Source organism: Cyrtonyx montezumae, unplaced genomic scaffold (assembly GCF_038088225.1).
Source record: "Cyrtonyx montezumae isolate F1298 unplaced genomic scaffold, pur_monq_1.0 scaffold_23, whole genome shotgun sequence".
In the NCBI taxonomy this organism is placed as follows: Eukaryota; Metazoa; Chordata; class Aves; order Galliformes; family Odontophoridae; genus Cyrtonyx; species Cyrtonyx montezumae.
The window spans coordinates 9,766,126-9,782,819 of record NW_027071970.1 but is presented as its reverse complement, the minus strand read 5'-3'; the positions used below and the strand labels follow the sequence as shown (position 1 = coordinate 9,782,819).

General features: G+C 53.3%; 1 protein-coding gene across 1 annotated transcript in view; it reads right to left on the bottom strand.

Annotated features, from left to right (window-relative positions):
• Positions 1-16,694, bottom strand: part of NCOR2 (nuclear receptor corepressor 2) — a 159,809-nt gene that overhangs the window by 52,224 nt on the left and 90,891 nt on the right. The window contains exons 9-14 of the mRNA XM_065739140.1: positions 11,036-11,102; positions 8,638-8,825; positions 6,513-6,609; positions 5,457-5,635; positions 4,012-4,066; positions 2,534-2,632 (exon numbers count right to left, since the gene is read on the bottom strand). Coding sequence (XP_065595212.1) covers positions 2,534-2,632; positions 4,012-4,066; positions 5,457-5,635; positions 6,513-6,609; positions 8,638-8,825; positions 11,036-11,102 — 685 coding nt within the window. The remainder of the gene's footprint in view (positions 1-2,533; positions 2,633-4,011; positions 4,067-5,456; positions 5,636-6,512; positions 6,610-8,637; positions 8,826-11,035; positions 11,103-16,694) is intronic.

Below are 16,694 nucleotides of genomic sequence, written 5' to 3'. Positions count from 1 at the left end.
CCCCTGGTGATGCCTCCAGCTGCTTTGGCCACCAATAGTGCTGTCAGACTGCAAACCAGCCCAGAAAACCGAGCCAAACTCATCCCCTCCGAAAACCCCAAACCAGGAAGACCTGAGGAGTTGTTGTTCTAGGACAGGTATCAATCCCAAAGAGCTGTGAGAGTGCAGTGTGACCCAGTGCTGGTTTTGGCCATGCCTGCTGCTGATTTATTCTGGAATAGGAACGGTGCTCCCCACAAGGGATAATTATGTGAAGTCCCTTTTCCTCCAGCACGGGTTCAGCACAGTGCTCACACTGCTGCAGCTGTGCTGAATAGCTCAACCAACAGCCCATGGGCTAACAGCCAACCTCAGGCCCGGTGTGCTGATACAGAACTGGGGACATCAGCAGGGAGACGTGCTTGGAAATCCCCTAAAGAGCAACTGCTCAGCCCCCGGGAAGCACACCCCACAGGGGCAGCTGCGGTGGCAGCACCACCCAATTTTATGCTCATTACCAAACACCGGATCGGAGCGTTACACCACAATTCAAACTTTTTTTTTCCCCCCAGTGAGGAATTACACACAATCCTTTCAGCACTGATTCCCTCCTTTCAGGGTTAAATGAGATTATTTTTGGAAACATTTGCATCTCAGGAAGCCGAACGCTGCGCAAAACCATGCCTTGGATGTGTGCCCCTTCCATTCAGTGCCTGCGGGGCCGTGCCTTGCACCAGCAGCCTGTGTGTTTGGTGACAAACTGGAAGCAGAGCCGTGTGAAGTCCTCACTCTTGGCAGGAGGTGTTTTTAGCAGCAAGGAGCAGCTTTATGAGGAATATCCCTTGCCAGGGGACCGTCAGCCAGGGAACGCAGGGATTCTTGTTTTTTTTTAATGTACTTTTAATAAGTAGGCCACAGTGATAATCTTGATGCTAGAGGAGCTTTATTTCTACTGGTAATTATCTCCCCTTTTCTCTCAAGCTCCCCATAGCCTCCAAAAGCAAATAAGATCACCAACCTCTCCATGAGAAACGGCACGAGGCAACAGCACGAAACGCGACTGGATCCAACCTCACCACTCCTCTCATCTCCCCTCCCCAGCAATACATCAATTACATCTCACCTCTGCCATTTAACCACTTCAGCCCTCACAGAACCACAGAATCACTAAGGCTGCAAGAGACTTCTAAGATCACCAAGTCCAACCATCAGCTCACCCCCACCGTGCTCACTGACCACAGCCCTCAGTGCCACACCTCCACAGCTCAGAACACCTCTGGGGATGGTGACCCCACTGCCTCCCTGGGCAGATTGTACCAATACCTCACCACTCATCCACAGAAGAAAATTTCCCTGATTTTCCTCATATCCTCACCAGCAGGAATGACCACGAAGCACACGTGGTGCTGGCAACACAGCACATCTCCTGTAGGCACAGGAGGATGGTCAGTGGCCCCAGTGCCCTTCCTGCTGGCCGCCTGCCCCACACTGTCCCACCATGCTCATGGGCCCCATCAGCCCAACATCCCCATTGCACATGCTGGATCATGATGGAGGGCAATCATCCCTGCAGCCAGGCACACCTGCAATGGTTTCAAACTCCAAGGCAGGAATAGCATGTGCTGGTGGCTGCGGGATGCAGACCCAGCAGACCTCTCCCCCTCCACACTTGTTCCTTGCTCAGCTTAACACTGAAAGCAGAAGGAGCTGTGCTAAACGTCTCCACTGTTAACAAGAAACAAATGTGGCCTCATGTTCCAGTTGCTGTGATCTAACAAAACAGACCCTGGTAAACACTATAAAAATGTACTGGAGGGAACCACCCTGTGTTTGCTGGGAGAGGGAGTGGATAATCTAATAGGGTTTTATCCATCTCTAATGTCTCAGAAAAAAAGAAGGGAAAATTGGGCCCTGTCCATGACATTCGTCATGTGCTAACTATTCTGATGTGTTAATGCTGCAGAAATCAAACTGCAGCAAGGCTACCTATCTGCCTCCCAATCGGGATCTAGACCCAAGCACTGCTTTTTATGGCCATGCAGCACGAGGAGCTGTTTATGTCATGGTGGTATGGGACAGGCTTGTTTTTCCATTCCTATTCCCATGTTTGCAGAGAGATGCCCCATGCCATGCCCTCGCTAGGTGGACCATGGCTCACTTCACCCAACTGGGGTGGCATGGCCATGCTAAGTTTCACATCTAGGCCATGGGACTGCACAGGTTCACTCAGTCAGCCCCATGCAGTTCCTGATGCATGGTCACCATTTGCTCCAACCCCTTTTTCCAACATCTTGAATTTGCTTTTTCAAGCCACTGTGACCTTGGCATGAGGACAGACAAACATCAACTGCCAGAGCACAAAGAGCTGCCAGAAAACAGCACGTTCTGAAAGGCCACACAGAGCAAACAGCCACAGCCCACTGCAGCTCACAACCAAGATCTCCATTTGCAGGGGGGAAGGGACTCTGGGGTGCTCAGCCCCACGCTGGCACTAAGAACTCGTGTCACCACACCTCCTGAGGGACACAGCTTTCACGTGCTCCTCTGCCCTTACCTGGCTTTTCCCACGCCGACGGTAATTCCTCCTCACGAGGTTCTTGTAGTTCTCGTTCTTCTTGGTCAGGTAGTAGTACAGGACGCAGTCTGCCACCGTCTGCAATGACACGGGCAAGTCAGGGAGCAGAAGGCTTTCAGCAGCAGCACTCAGACCCTGCCATCGCCAGATCCAGCGCTTCTGAAGGCAGAGCAGCTTCCCTGCATCACCAGCAGAGCTGTGCCCACGGGCTGAGGGGGACGAGGGACATCACCCTGCACTCCCAAGGGACCACACAGGGCCTCTCCCACAAGCGTGCCGAGGCAGAGATGAGGAAGGAGAACAACGAGTGCCTCGTGCTCAGAGCAGAGCGTGGGGCCAGCCCGGGGCAGGGCTGACCCCAGATGACTGTGGCAACTGAAAGCAGAGCAAGGACAGCTGCCTGTCACCCTCTGTTGCGGCGGTGCTACGCACAGCCTGCCTCGTGCTGTCAGCAGGCGTGACTTCCAGCCGCTCAGCTCCGAACCCCACCAAGCTCCTGCAGCTCTTGCTGAGCGCCGGCCTGGGCACGCTGGGGAACTCTGCTCCTGCCCTCAAATCCTTCCCCTCACAGTGTGGACACCGAACTACGACCCCGTGGAGGGGCTCAGCGGATGTGTGAACAGGACCGAGCCGCAGACCCCACGTCGCCCAGCGCCCGGGCACAGGGCTGCACTCTCCCCACCCTTACGCAGAGCAGAACCATTTGCAGCAACAGATTGTAACTTTTAAAGTGTTAATTGGATGCCTTTCTAATCTAGCCCTGATTATACACACACACACGAACACAAAAACTTACAGTCATCTGTTCCAAGGGCTAAGATCACTGTATTTTTTTTTAATGCAATTTAAAAATCTATTAATTCATTACATTGAGCCATACTTTGCATCTCTCTCCAACTGGATAATAGATGTGTTCTGTATCATAATTACAGCCTGATTTACAAACGAGTACAAATAAAATTAGAAGACATTTTACAGCTTGGAACACAGGCTGGATTGTGAGCATCATCCAAGTCCCACCACTTTCAGCATTAACAAGTGAGAAAGGCTGAAAAGAGCCTGGTGCCTTACAGCATGCCAGCACCACGAGGCTGCTGCCACAGGGCTGCTCTGGACAGGAAAGTTGAGCTTTTATAAACCATCACCCCAGGCAGAGATGTGCAAGGTCAGAGCGACCTTGCAGAGGACCTCTGAACCAAACCCCCTGTGTGCAAAGGGTTTCACTGCCTGAACAGAGGCTGTGAGGATGAAATGTGGCATGAGATGGGGCAGAACTAAGGGCATTTCTTGCTTAGGAGAGCATCTGATCGACCTTCACCCTCCTGGGTTAGGTCCAGCCAGGAGTTGCCCATACAGCCTGCCCCATAGAAGGTACATGGCCTTGCTCAGAACAAGACTGGAATGAGAAATCAAGGAGAGTAAGCATGAAGCAGGCTGCAGCCACGCACAGAGCTTACCTTCCTGTCCAGAAAGGAGGCAATCAGGCCGAAGTTCTTCGGGTGCTGCATGAACCTGTGGGAGCAAAGGGACAGGATGAGTGCAGGCACCAGCTCTGACTCAGCTGCTGGCGGGGTGGGAGGCCAGCACCCAAACGACCTGCTGATTTGGGAGCATACTTAGACTTGGTGCCACTCAGCATCCCAGCAAGATGGGAAACTGATATTTAGCCTAACAGTGGAGCTGGTGCTCCAATGGTCTCATGTTCACCGCAGGATGGCAGAGAGGTGACAGTGCCCAAGAGCTGTCTGTCACTGTGCCCGACCCCACAGCCATCAAAACATGTCCCAGGGGCAGGACAGGCCTGAGCGGGATCGAACACGGGCAGGACACAGCGAGCAGCTCCACCAAGTTACCACCACAGCACCGAGCTGGAATGATCCCAGGAAGGAACGGGGGTGGAGGGTGATGGTGTGGGGCTGGGGGCATAAGGGGATGTGGAAGACAACAATGGCAGCACAATGCTCAGGCACTTAACAGTCCAGTCTCTACCCCAAGAAAGGCTTCTTCCACCAAGTGCTTTGAAGGGCAAAGCTTATCCAAATACAACACAGGCACCCAAGGGAGATCTCCCAAGGCATGTAACTGAATAAATAAGAGGATAACAGGATAACTAAGAAGACATCAGCAATGCTAAGCATAAAAATTGTAATTTTTAATTTTTTTTCACAAGCAGCTGGACCACAGATCTTAACGTGCTGTGCTGTACACTGCAGGAACCAGGGGCTGATCAAGATCAAATTATCAATTACTCTGACCCAGCTGGGTGCAGGGAGAGCAGCAGGGCTGTGATCCTTTGGGCCTGCTGCTTACAGCTCCCGAATGCCCATTCCTTCAATCAGTTCTGTGAGAAGTTCCTCTCTATTTATGCCTTGAGCTCCGCATCACCCACAGTAATGACAGAGAAACCAGCGTGCACAGCAGGATGCACGAGCTGGGTGTGGGTTCTCCCAGCCCCATTAGCCAGGCATGGCCCCTCCATTAAGGACCATTAATTAACCTCTGCGTCATTTGTGTGCAAGCCTGGGCTGTTTGGAGTGGCGCATTTTAAAGCTAATTAGCAGTGAGGGCTCTACTCTACAACAGGCTTGGAGCTGGTTTGCTTATTTTCTTTTTCTGGCCCATCTTGGCAATTCCTTACTTCAGCGGCAAGCAGGAGCTGTCAGGAGCAGGAGAGGGAAGGGGAGGTCCCTGGCACTGAGTGAGAGCACTGCCCTCGATACCTGGAGGGCTCCTTGGGCCTCTCTGGAGCCGTGCACCTGAACTACACAGCATCACTGAGCCCTCGCCATCTCAGCTTTCAGCAACCATCACACAGCGCCTCAGCTCAGCGAGCTGCACTGCACAGGTCACATCTCACCGCTCCCAGGGGCTCCTCTGAGACACGTCTGTGGGCTGCACTCACTTTTCCCGGAAGGTCTCCTTCTCCTGCTCGCTCCACATGTTCATCACCTGCCGGTCCTTGTAGACCTTCATGGGGTCATCCATGAGGCCGTTCATGTTGATGAATTTAATGCGCTGCTGGTCAGCATCGTACAGCATGGGTGGGATGACGGCGAGCTGGCGCATCTGCTTCTCCAGGTTCTGCAGGGAAAGCAGAGAGAACAGTTGGTCAGCAGCATCGGCCCGAGGGGACCCACGGGGACAGATGTTCGAGAGGAAAGGACAGGTGGAGGAACAGGAGAATTGAAAAGCAAGCACTAGGCAGCTTTATTGCTAGGGTAATTGTAAGCAAAATGCTGAAAGAGGCTATCGCCATCAGCCAGGAAGCAATTAATCTTACATTTTGAAATAAAAGGTTTTAAGATACCGTGCGGAAACGCCTGACTTAAGGAAAACAGCTCCTGCCCACAATGGGAGAGGAGTTAAAGCAGCAGAGGCACAGGGAGCAGCTCTTCAACCCAGGGCCACGTGGAGGCCCGATCCCTTCTAACTGCCAGGGCCAATGCTGAAAGCGCTCTGGAAGAGGGATGAGGACACCTCCCATGTAGCACCTGGCTGCTCTGGACACACTGAGGGGCGTTATCTCATCATGGGAGGACAGAGGCACAGCTCAGGCCCAGAGCACTGACAGAAAGCCCTGGCTGAAAGCTGATGTTCTTTGCCACGGCTGGGTGACAGCGGCTCTCCCCTCCCAAGCAAAGCCATTCACTGCAGCTTGCCTCCGTGCCAAGAGAGTGGAACCCTTGTGAAACCAGATCCAACTGAAGCCAAGGTCATGGGGATGTTTCAAGATGAATGGAGCACTCCCAGAAGATGTGGGCCAACTGGCTCTCTTACAAACCATTCATTCCATAGGATTCCCCAGTGTCAGGCTGCACGGCCCATTCAAAACAAAGTGAAACAGAAAAATCTCTTCACACGCCAGCCAGGGCACCAGCCCTCTTCACTTCCCACTCTCTTGGCTTCCTTGGAGCGGAACGAGGGGTGAAGAGGAGGAGGAAGGAGAACCTGGTCTCACCTCTTGCTCTGAGAGCCCGTCGATGATCTCCGACACCTCGTGCTCACTGCGTGCAGCCGACATGGAGAGCCCTCCGCTGCCCCTCTGTCCTACCCTGCTGGGAAAGGGCAATGGGACACTCAGAAACTGATGCCCCACACTCCATGACACAAAGCACACTTGTGACTGCTAGCTCTCACTGCCCCTGCTCCTTACCTGTGCCAGCAGCCAATTCTGTGTCACTACAACTCGAGGACATTTCACACCCAGTGATACCCTCCCACCCTATTTTCCCATGCTCACGTCATCACACAACAGCAACAGCATGGACGTGGCTGTGCTAGCACTGAGCAATCAGTGCCATGCCATCGCATCTGGTGTGCAAACGCTGCAGAACATTTAAACAAAAATCACCCATCAGCAGCTATCCCCCCTCCAGCATCACCCCACACCACAGCCACACTCCTGGGGAAAGGAATTCAAACTTTCCTTATTGAGCAGGTACAAATCTAAAGCATTTCTCAGTTCCATTTCTCCCCGTCTCTTCATGATAAAATAAAGCCTCCGAAGAGGAACACTGCACGCATCTAGCTGCTTGCAGGGCACTAGTCAGAGATGATGGACACAAGACAAGATAGACACTGCTGGGGAGTCTGTCCCGCTATGGGGAAGAAGGGGACAGACTCTTCAGCGGAGTCTGCTGTGCTAGGACAAGGGGAAACAGCTTTAATTTAAGGAGGGGAGATTTAAACTGGGTATAAGGATGAAGTTTTTACACTGAGGGCGGTGAGGCAGTGGCACAGGGTGCACAGAGAGGATATCCCTGCAGATATCCACAGTCATAGGACGGGGCTGTGAGCACTGCTGGAGCTGTGCGTGTCCCTGTGCACTGTGGGCAGTGGGAGCATGCAGCCTTTAGAAGTCCCTTCTGACCAAACAGCTCTATGGCACTGCACACACCAGGTGTCTCTGGGCTGAGATGAGAAGGGCGGCAAGTTTTCAGCAAGAAGGGTGGGAACTGTCATCTGAAATCCAGGAAGGAGACTCTCCAACCCCAGAGTGGTGATGGAAAGTGGCATTCCTTTACTCCTCACAGTACATACTGGGTGACTTGATAAATCAAGTGCATTCTCAGAGTTCAAGTTCTACATTTAAATGCTAAAGACGTACCTGCAAGACACTGGCATACATATTCTTTTTTTTCCCAAGAACTCACTAATATATGCTAATATCCTTCTGGGTGTGCATGGTAGGAGCCTATGGTGGTCTTAGACCACTTAACTTCCTCATTTTTCCATCATCAGCTCCATCACAGTGACTTCTGGTCAACATCTAGCTGTTTTTTCACAGTTTGGCAAATTTCCATTGCTTGTTACACCATAATGCACTATAACCCAAAACGATATATGTGAAATCCAAGGAAAAAGTCCTTGCACCTGGTGGATGCAAAGATAAAAGTCTTTTGTGACTCCAGTGCCCCTGTGAAGCAGGATCACTGAGGAAAAACAAGGCTGTTCACACATCAAGCAAAGCTAAACCCAAAAGTTTTACAACTAGTGCTCACTGATTCCTTTTTGAAACGAAGATATTGGTCCTTAAGCATACTGATCCCTATTGCTAAATCAGCCTACGTCAGGATCACAACATTGCATCTCCTCCTGGCAGGAAATGACGTGACCTCAGATGTACCTTAAACATGAGGCAGAAAACAGACGGGGGTGGCAGGCAGGAGACACCGCTCCCTCCTGCAGCCAGTCCCACAGCCTCTGCAGACATCCCTTCCCCTGCCCACGCTCCATCAGAGCACGGCTGCGTTTGAAGTCAGACACGACAAAATCCATCCGCACACCCTGAACTTGAGCCCAGCAGTGAGGAATCCATTAGTGCCGAGGCACTCAGGTGGCCAGAAGGAGGGAGCTGCCGCAGGAATTCACATTCCTGACATTTTTCCTCCCCTGATGGAGCCCAGCCGCCCAGGGCTGAACGCAGCCAGTGACTGCTGGCTCCTGCACTCAGTGCATCCTCTGCTCACAGGGGAGAGATGGGACTGCTGACCATCCCGGCCCGTTCCTCCCACCGACCAACCCCACACCCACCAACAAACAAAAGAGAAAGGCTGTCCGCTACCGGCTCAGCCCCGTCCTACCGCTTCTCCTCTAACCTCTGCATGCGCTCTTGCAGTTCCCGCTGCTTCCGGATCTCGGGGAATTGCTTCTCATAGTATTCCCGCACTTTGCTCTCCTTGGCGCGGCGCCGGGGGTTATTTTCGATGCGCTCCACTTTCTTTTCCCAGGCCTCCATCAGCTGGTCATAGCGCTGGCAGAACTTCTGTTCCTGGAAGGGCAGAGCGAGAGGGAGCTGAGTGCGGTGCCTGGGCAGGGCAGCTCCCCAAAGCCCTTCCTGATGGCTGGCCGTGCTGAGTGTTGAGTCACAGTGCCTCCAGAAACGTGGTTTGCTAGGGCATGGGCTGCGGGGTCTGGGAGCAACCCAACAGCAAGCACTCAGTACAACCCACTGGGTGCCCTCGGGCTTTTCTCTTCCAACCCAGCACCTCTGGTACAGCAAGGACTGCCACCCAGCAGGACAGGGCCCACACACCTCCCTTCTGCCGTCCTCCGACATCCAAAGGGTCAGAGGAAACCCTCTGTAGCTACAGCCACAGGTTGCTGCCCCAGTAACAGCAGCAGAGCTGCGAACACATCTCAGCAAGTGCACGCGGAGCTCAGACACTGCAGCCTGCTGCTAACAGCCCCGAGCTCAGCCACACGCAGGGATTCGCTCCCAGGCTCACCCCCACGGGCTGGGGCTTTAGGAAGGAAAAGCTTTCCAACATGCACAGAACCCTCCTGCTGCAGGCAGGGAGACGATGAGATTCCACGGCCCTGAAGGATTAGCTCTCAGATGCTAATCTGTGGTTTTACCAACAGCGTTGCTGGGATGCAGCACGTGCTCCACGCGGCCCTCTCATTATTGCCATTATCAGAGCTCACAGGATGCTTTCCACGTTAGCATCACTTCCCAATGCTTAAAACAAAACACTGCAGGTGGGTTGGAGCCCTCAGAAGGTCCGCAGGGCAAGGAGCAGCAAGGGACAGACCCCACCTGTGCGAGGCCTTAATTCTTGAGGGGATGAGGGTGGGGAAAGTAATTCAGCACTTCCAAAAGTGATTAACGCTAAAGCCCTGGCCCTGCTGCACACAGGGACACAGCACAGCTCGGTGCCACGAGAGATCCCGCTCAGCCCTCACACGAGCACAGCCAGCAACCAGCAGGGATTTTAAGGTTTCACTCTGAGCGAAGCCAATGCCTTCCAGGCCCCAAAGAAGGAAGCGAAAGCAGATGGAGCTCTGCAGAACAATCAGCGGCAACCCCCGGCTCGCTCCGCGCACCCCGCAGTGCTGCTCTGAGGCAGGGCTGCTTGTGGCAGTGGGCAGCTCTCTGCTGGGATGTCAGCCACCGCAGCACGACGGTGACTTCCCGGCCTGGCTCCTCGTGCCACCATCCCCTCCATCACACAGAACTCACAGTGAGCCAACAGGAGCCGACACGCGCAGCTAAAAGCAGCGCAGTAGTAACGCCGCCGTAGCACTGAAGCAGCTCGCAGGCGGTGCTGAGCCCCGGCCCTCCCACAGCCCACGCAGCTCTGGGAACAGAGCAGCATCTTGGTGGGGAGGAGGAAGCAACAGAAGGAGTCAGTCCAACCCCTGTGCAACCCCTACTGTTCTGTTCCCTTGCTTGATGGAGATAAACCTTTCACTGCTCCCTTGGTACCCTCCTCTCCCTGCAGCATCGCCCCCCTGATGGCAATTGGAAGCTGCTGCTGGGCAGGCTGCTGCAGCAGGAGGGATTCCTGCAGGCTTATTGCGGGCACTGGGACCTGTGGGGCTGCCCCGGCCCTGCCCAGGGCATCCCAGCACACAGAGGGCAGGAGCCAGGAAGGAGGAGCTGGCACAGAGACAGGCTCTGCTAAAAATAGGGGCTGCTACAAAACAGGCGGAAAAATAGCTAAGCAGACCCATTTTACAAACAGAATCAGCAAATGCATTCACTTTGCAAAATCAGCAACCTTCTGTTGCCTATTTTGTAGAACAGGCAAAACGCTTCCCTAAACTGAAAAATCCCCTTTCAAGGGCACTGAATCAAGTGGCTGGCAGAAATTCACCTATTTTGCATGACAGGCGACTTTACTGCGAGCCGTATTTCAGGACCTGTGCCCTTGCAGCCTAGCTAAACCTTTTCCCTCAGCTCCTTGATATACACAACAGAGCAACTCCTTCTGGGTTTAGTGCAGTAACAGTCCGTTTCCACCAGAAAACAGCTCCTGTTTGGTTCCCTTTGGGCTCCCACAAAGCACAGGATGCTGAGCTCAGTGCACGCAGCAGGACTGGGGACCTGTTTTACATCCAGGGGAGATATGGAAAGAGAAAGGCAGTGCAGCAGGCAAAGCACTGGGCAGGTCTCTGCTGAAAAACTTCCTTTTCTTTCTGACAGAATAACTCAGGCTGCTTTATACTTTCAGAATAAGGTACAGGGGAATCACTCACCCACTGCTTGCGAGCATGATTTCTCCTCTTAAAGTACAAAATTAACTTCTTCCGCATTGCCTGGTTTCTGTAAAAGAAAAAAGATGAGATCCCATTAAGGAGCCAACTAAAACTCAGCACTTGGCCGTCCCAGAGCACACAGGGGTTCTCAGAGCAGCTTCTGCCTTAACCCGGAGCCACAGCCACCACAGCACCTCCTCTGCTGCGGGCGCTGAGCAGCAGCAGGGCTCCATCTCCTGACCTCTGAGCTTAACAGAGCTCCAAGGGAACCAGCTGGGAAAGCCCAGCCACGTGCAGAATGGTCCTGAAGAGAGAAACCATCCCCAGAAGCACAGACCAGCCCTGCCCAGCCACTCAGTGCTGCTGCTTCCGAATTGTTCAAGAAAGCACGAAGAAACCGCTCAGAAGAGAAAGCAGCAGGATGCTGGGAAGGCTGCACAGCTCTGCATGAGCCCTACGGCTGCAGGTGTTCCTGTTACAGCAAGCAAGTTTGTAGGTGAAAGGTAGAGGCCGGGGACGAGAGTTTCCTTAAGCCCTTCATCCTTATTAGTGACTGAGCCACGGTGTGTAATTACCCACCAGCAGCTCAGCGGTGCCGTGCGGGGCGGTGCTGTGCAGGCACCTCCTGTGGGATTTAGCAAAACAGAGACATTCCCTCATCGCTTCCTCAGATCCACTGCTTCACTTCCCCTGGAAATGCACCCTCCTCCCATGGACACCCACCCCCACACAGCCCCAGATGGGGCAGTGGGTGCAGCTCCCCTGGCAGAGCTGGCAGCCCTGGCTTAATATTAATACAGGAACACAGAATGTCACAAGAAGCTTTCCATCTTTTCGTTTCAGTTTTCGGTCTTGGTGATGCTGTTCAAACCTGGAAACCTCCTGCTTTCCCCTTAGCTACCAGAGTATTGACCTCATGAGGAACCTCTGCAGACAGCACTGCATTCCCTTTGACTCTAACGCACAAGCTGACTTGCTTGCCAGGTGGGGCTAGTAAGTGGGCTCAGGTTTTCTTCTGCAATGGAGAACCCCAGCCTGCGGCTGGAACAGGCTCTGGGCTGACCAGCTCGAGGGTGGGGGCACACAGCATCCCAGGCTTTCCTGGTTACCAGCAGCAACAGCACTGCAGACCCCACAGGCATGCTCCTGGGTCCTGCAGATCAGACACTGGGATCCACAACAAGGTTTGGAGCACGGGCCTGGAGATCAGACCTCATCTTCTGATTCCATTTCAGAAATCAAAGCACCAATCGTGGCCGGGGGGTGAGGGGAATGAATAAATCGGTGCGTGGGGCACACGCAGCCTTTGCTCTTTTTTTGATGGTGTGTTTACAAAGGACCCACTGTTGTTCTGGGCTGAGCTGCAAAGATCAGAAGCTGTCTCATTAGACACATCAACGAATATCACTGCCAAAAGCTTCTCCCTGCTGGATCACACAATACCGCTCTCTTCTGTCTCTGTCCGTGTGGCACATCCACCCAGCAGCAGCTTGGCAGGCTGAGCCAACTTCGCCACTCAGCTCTGAGCAAACAGCCCATACCAACCAGGGGCACTGAGGCAGGAGCTGCAGCCTGTGCAGGAGGGCACGGGAAGCAGGGCTGGGTGCTGTGCCCAGTGGTAACTTCAGCACGGCTCAGATGGGTGCACTTTGGCTGATGTGGTTCAGATGGAATCCATCAGTAGGAGCACTACTGGGGGTGGATTTGGAGCTGAAGGGGCAGCTCAGCTCAATCAATACTTGTCCACCCAGGAGCGATGCAGAGCTTTGGCACAAAACCCATCAGCAGAGGGGAGAGCAAGGGAAGAAAACAAGAAGCTCTTACACAGCTGATGCATTACCTTGAGTCCTGCATCACAACCGACCTTGAAAGTGCAAATACAGGCAAAGATTTAATGGCTCTGCAGCTGCAAGTATCAGGAATGCCTTGAAAACCCCTGTGTGTTAACCACTGCGAAGGCTGAAGCAATCAAAGAGTGAAAGGATTACAAACAACAACAACCCCCTGCTAAGTACCCTAAATGTTTTTCCCACTATCTTGTTGCTTTTTTTTGCATAGGGTCAACCTTTCAAAGGTTATAAAATCCTGGTAAATACAAACAGGTTGCACAGTTTATCTTGCTCCATGTGCTGCTGTTCCTTAGAAACCATTTGCAGAGAGGTTAACTCAGGCTGCTTGTCTCTGAAGCACACGCTGTGCTCCCCGGGCACATCAAGTGGTGACATGGAACTCCTGCAGCAGTGCTGGGAGGGCAGGGGCTGCATGCTGCTGTCCTGCACAGGCAGCCAATGCAGAGTGGCACGACGGAATGGTCACTGCAGCAAGGTGCCAGCCATCCTCCAGCAGTCCACTGTGAGCCAATCCAGCTGCTCACATCCTTCACCTCCCCACTTGGGCACACAGAAGAGAGGTGAGAAGACACAGAAGAGAAGCCAAGTGGCCCACAGGCAGAGAGGCTCCCTGTGAAAAGTAACAGTGACTCTCAAGGGCAGTTTATAGTACTGCTGCACTGCAGGAGATGCTCACATCACACACAGATTGGGCTGTAGCATCAGGTCCTGACTGCTGGTGGTGCCACATGAGGCACAAATGGAGCTGGGATGGATGGACAGGCAGCTGCTGGAAGCTGGGGTTGGGTGGGAGGTTCTTCATCCTTAGAGCACCAGGGTGGCAGCAGCTCTCAGGAGGTGCATCACCCACTCTGGGGTTGGGTGGATGAGCACAGCCAGACCCCAGCTCTCTGACCCAGAATAGGGTGAGCCAAACCCCAGGAGTACCTGGGGCACCCCCTACCCCAGCACTGCTCCACAAACAGCAGCAAGCAGAGGCTCAACTAGTTAAACAACCCAAAGGTCTGAGTGTCACCTGCCAGCAGGAAGCAGGATCCAAGTATCTGTAATTCGAGGTGTGACTGCGAGGACTGCACGTCCTCACATACCTCATCCTCACCCCACTGACATTGCTCATAGGTCCCACACCTGAGCATGGCTCTCAGAGTCCTCTCCAAACCACCGAGCACCAAGGCAAAATCACCTCCCACCCAGAGCAGATCCAAGGGCCAACACCGCTTCCACCTTAACCGCCCCGGTGCAAGGCTGCTGCTGGCTTCCAGCTTTCACAACGCAGCCAGTCAAGGAGAGAAGCTGTAACTTTGACTTCTGAGATAGCTGGCAGTGCTCCACGTGAACTGCTTGGCTGTGATCCTCCCGCAGTAAGGACGCACGCATGCGTGCCGGTACGGTGCGTACGTAGGTGCGGGCGCTGCCAAGGGCTGGGATAAGGCTCCTGAGGACACAAAGGGCCGATGCACTGCGGCACACCTGGCCCCGCTCACCTGCACAGACCTTGGGCCAGCACAGGACGAGATGAAAGGAAGTTTGCTGTTTGATCACAACTAATCACGGGTATTTAATTACGCAGGAGCGTCTTTCATCGAGCAGCCAGAGCAAACAAAGCAGGGATCAAGCCTGCAAAGAGCGATGGGGAGGAGGCCACCAGCAGCTGGCAAACCCACTGCAGGGTGAGATTTATTGCGTAGGAAAGGGACGGGAACGGAGGAGCCTCCTGGCAGCTGCAACCAAACACAGCACTGCCCGTGGGGCTGGAGCACGGCCACCACAGGGCTGCTCACCCACCTGCCACCAAGGTGCTCCCTGCCTCCTGGCAGCAGTTACACCCACAACCAGGGCTCATCACATCAGGCTGGGAATTGGTACCCATCCTCTTTAGCACCTATAAGCTTGAGAGCACCATGAGATGAATGCAAGTGCAGAAGCACTTCTGGCCATCGCTTGGGCTCACGGCCTCTGCATCCCCCCCCCAGGAGCTGCAGCTGATGCTGTGAGCCCCAGCAGCTCACCACCACCCCAGCTAAAACAGCCCCTGGTCTTGGTTAGAGAAACAAGTGGAAGGTTGCAGTGTGTCTCCATCATTTAGAAATTCATCACAAGGCATTACTTCTGCGCTAGCGTGTGCAAAGAGAGAATAAAAGAGATGAGGAACCTTGAATGGGATGAGCGGGAGCTGCTAGGTGAATTTCTAATGAGGAAAATGTCTACAAGCTGTAATAAAAAGACCTGAAAGAGAATGCATTAATAATGACAGGGTTTGGAGGAGCATTTGTGCTACATGTCAGGCTTCTACTATGAATTCAGAGGCAATCCAATGCTACTAAACCCCCTAAACAGTCAGTAATGAAAAGATGACTTAAATTTGCCAAAGTGACAAGTGATTTGGAAAGCTGTAGTTAGCAGCAGATTTTCAGAAGAAAGCTGCTCTGCTCTTTTGGGAAAAGGGGGAGAAGCAATTCAAACCAAAAATGGGTTCACAGAAGCCCCTAAACCCCTCTGAAACCCCAAAGCTGCAGGTTCTGCACAGGCAGGCTCTTCCCCCCCAGAAAAGCATGCTTTTTCAAGGCTGAGAAGTTCCTATTTTGCTTTCAAACCCAAATCTCACAGAGCAATTTCAACATGACTGCTTTATGAAGGGGAGGAGAGTCCTCTGGGGCCGTTCTTCACGGCTCACCGGGCAGGAATCTGCTGCAGCCGAAGCGAAGGGCCCTCCGAGAATCCCTGTCCAGGTAGGCAGCAGGTAATGGATCCTGCCCTGAGAGCAGCATCGTGTCACTGCTCAAACACTCTGCTGAGAGATGGTTAATGCCTTCGGTGGCAGGAGAACACGCAGGATCCCCACAGAGGTAGGGAGTGCAGCCCTCACCTGGCACAGCACTGCAGCGAAGAGACAGGACAGATTCTGCTCAACTAGGGCAGGATTTGGTGACCCCTGTGTTTGTTGCTGTATTTCAAAGAATCATAGGATGGCTTAGGTTGGAAGGGACCTTAAAGATCACCCAGCCGGTGCACCCCCTGCTGTGGGCTGGCTGCCCACCACCACCTGAGGCTGCGCAGCGTCAAGATCACTATGAGCAAAAGCTCATCCATCCCCATCACTGTAAGCTCCCTAAGAGCTGCCTGGTGCTGATGGAGCAGCAGAGCCTTCCCCAGCAGCACATACAGCATGCCAGCCCACCCCAGGGAGGTCAGCTCCGTGCCATAAACCGCTTGGCTGTGCCTTCCATCCCGCAGCAGCTGCAGCATACAACATTAACCATGTCTGCTTGGAGCTCGTGCCCCTAGGTGAACCGAGGGGACCCGAGCAGCCGGGCAGCAGAGCACAGCGAGGCCGTTAAATGGGACTTAAAAGCCTTTGGAAACTGCAAACACTGGAATGAACTGGGGCATGAAATTAATTCTAACTGTACTGAATAGGAGACAGGCCATAAAGCTCCATGAAAATAAGAGAGTGGGAACATTTTTGGAAGAGCAGGAAATCTTCCCGTAACTCCCCAGTCAGCTCTATCAGCACAAGTGACTCACTCCAGCTGAAGGCAAAGCAAACAAGCAGGAGGGATTAAAGCAGTGTTGCAACGCAGAGAGTGTCACTGCAGAGAAATCGAGGAATCCTGGCGTTGTGATATTCAAATGCCCTCCCACTGATGTGCAAACTGAGAAAAAAAATCCAATGTAGGAAAAGTTGGGGGAAAAAAATAAATAAATAAAAGGCATCTGTGGATAGAAAGAGCTCAGCTGCCCTTCCGTGCCTGGGTACAAGGCTCCCACCCAGCACGGACACGAGGCAGGAGGTCAGGATGCACCCAAGC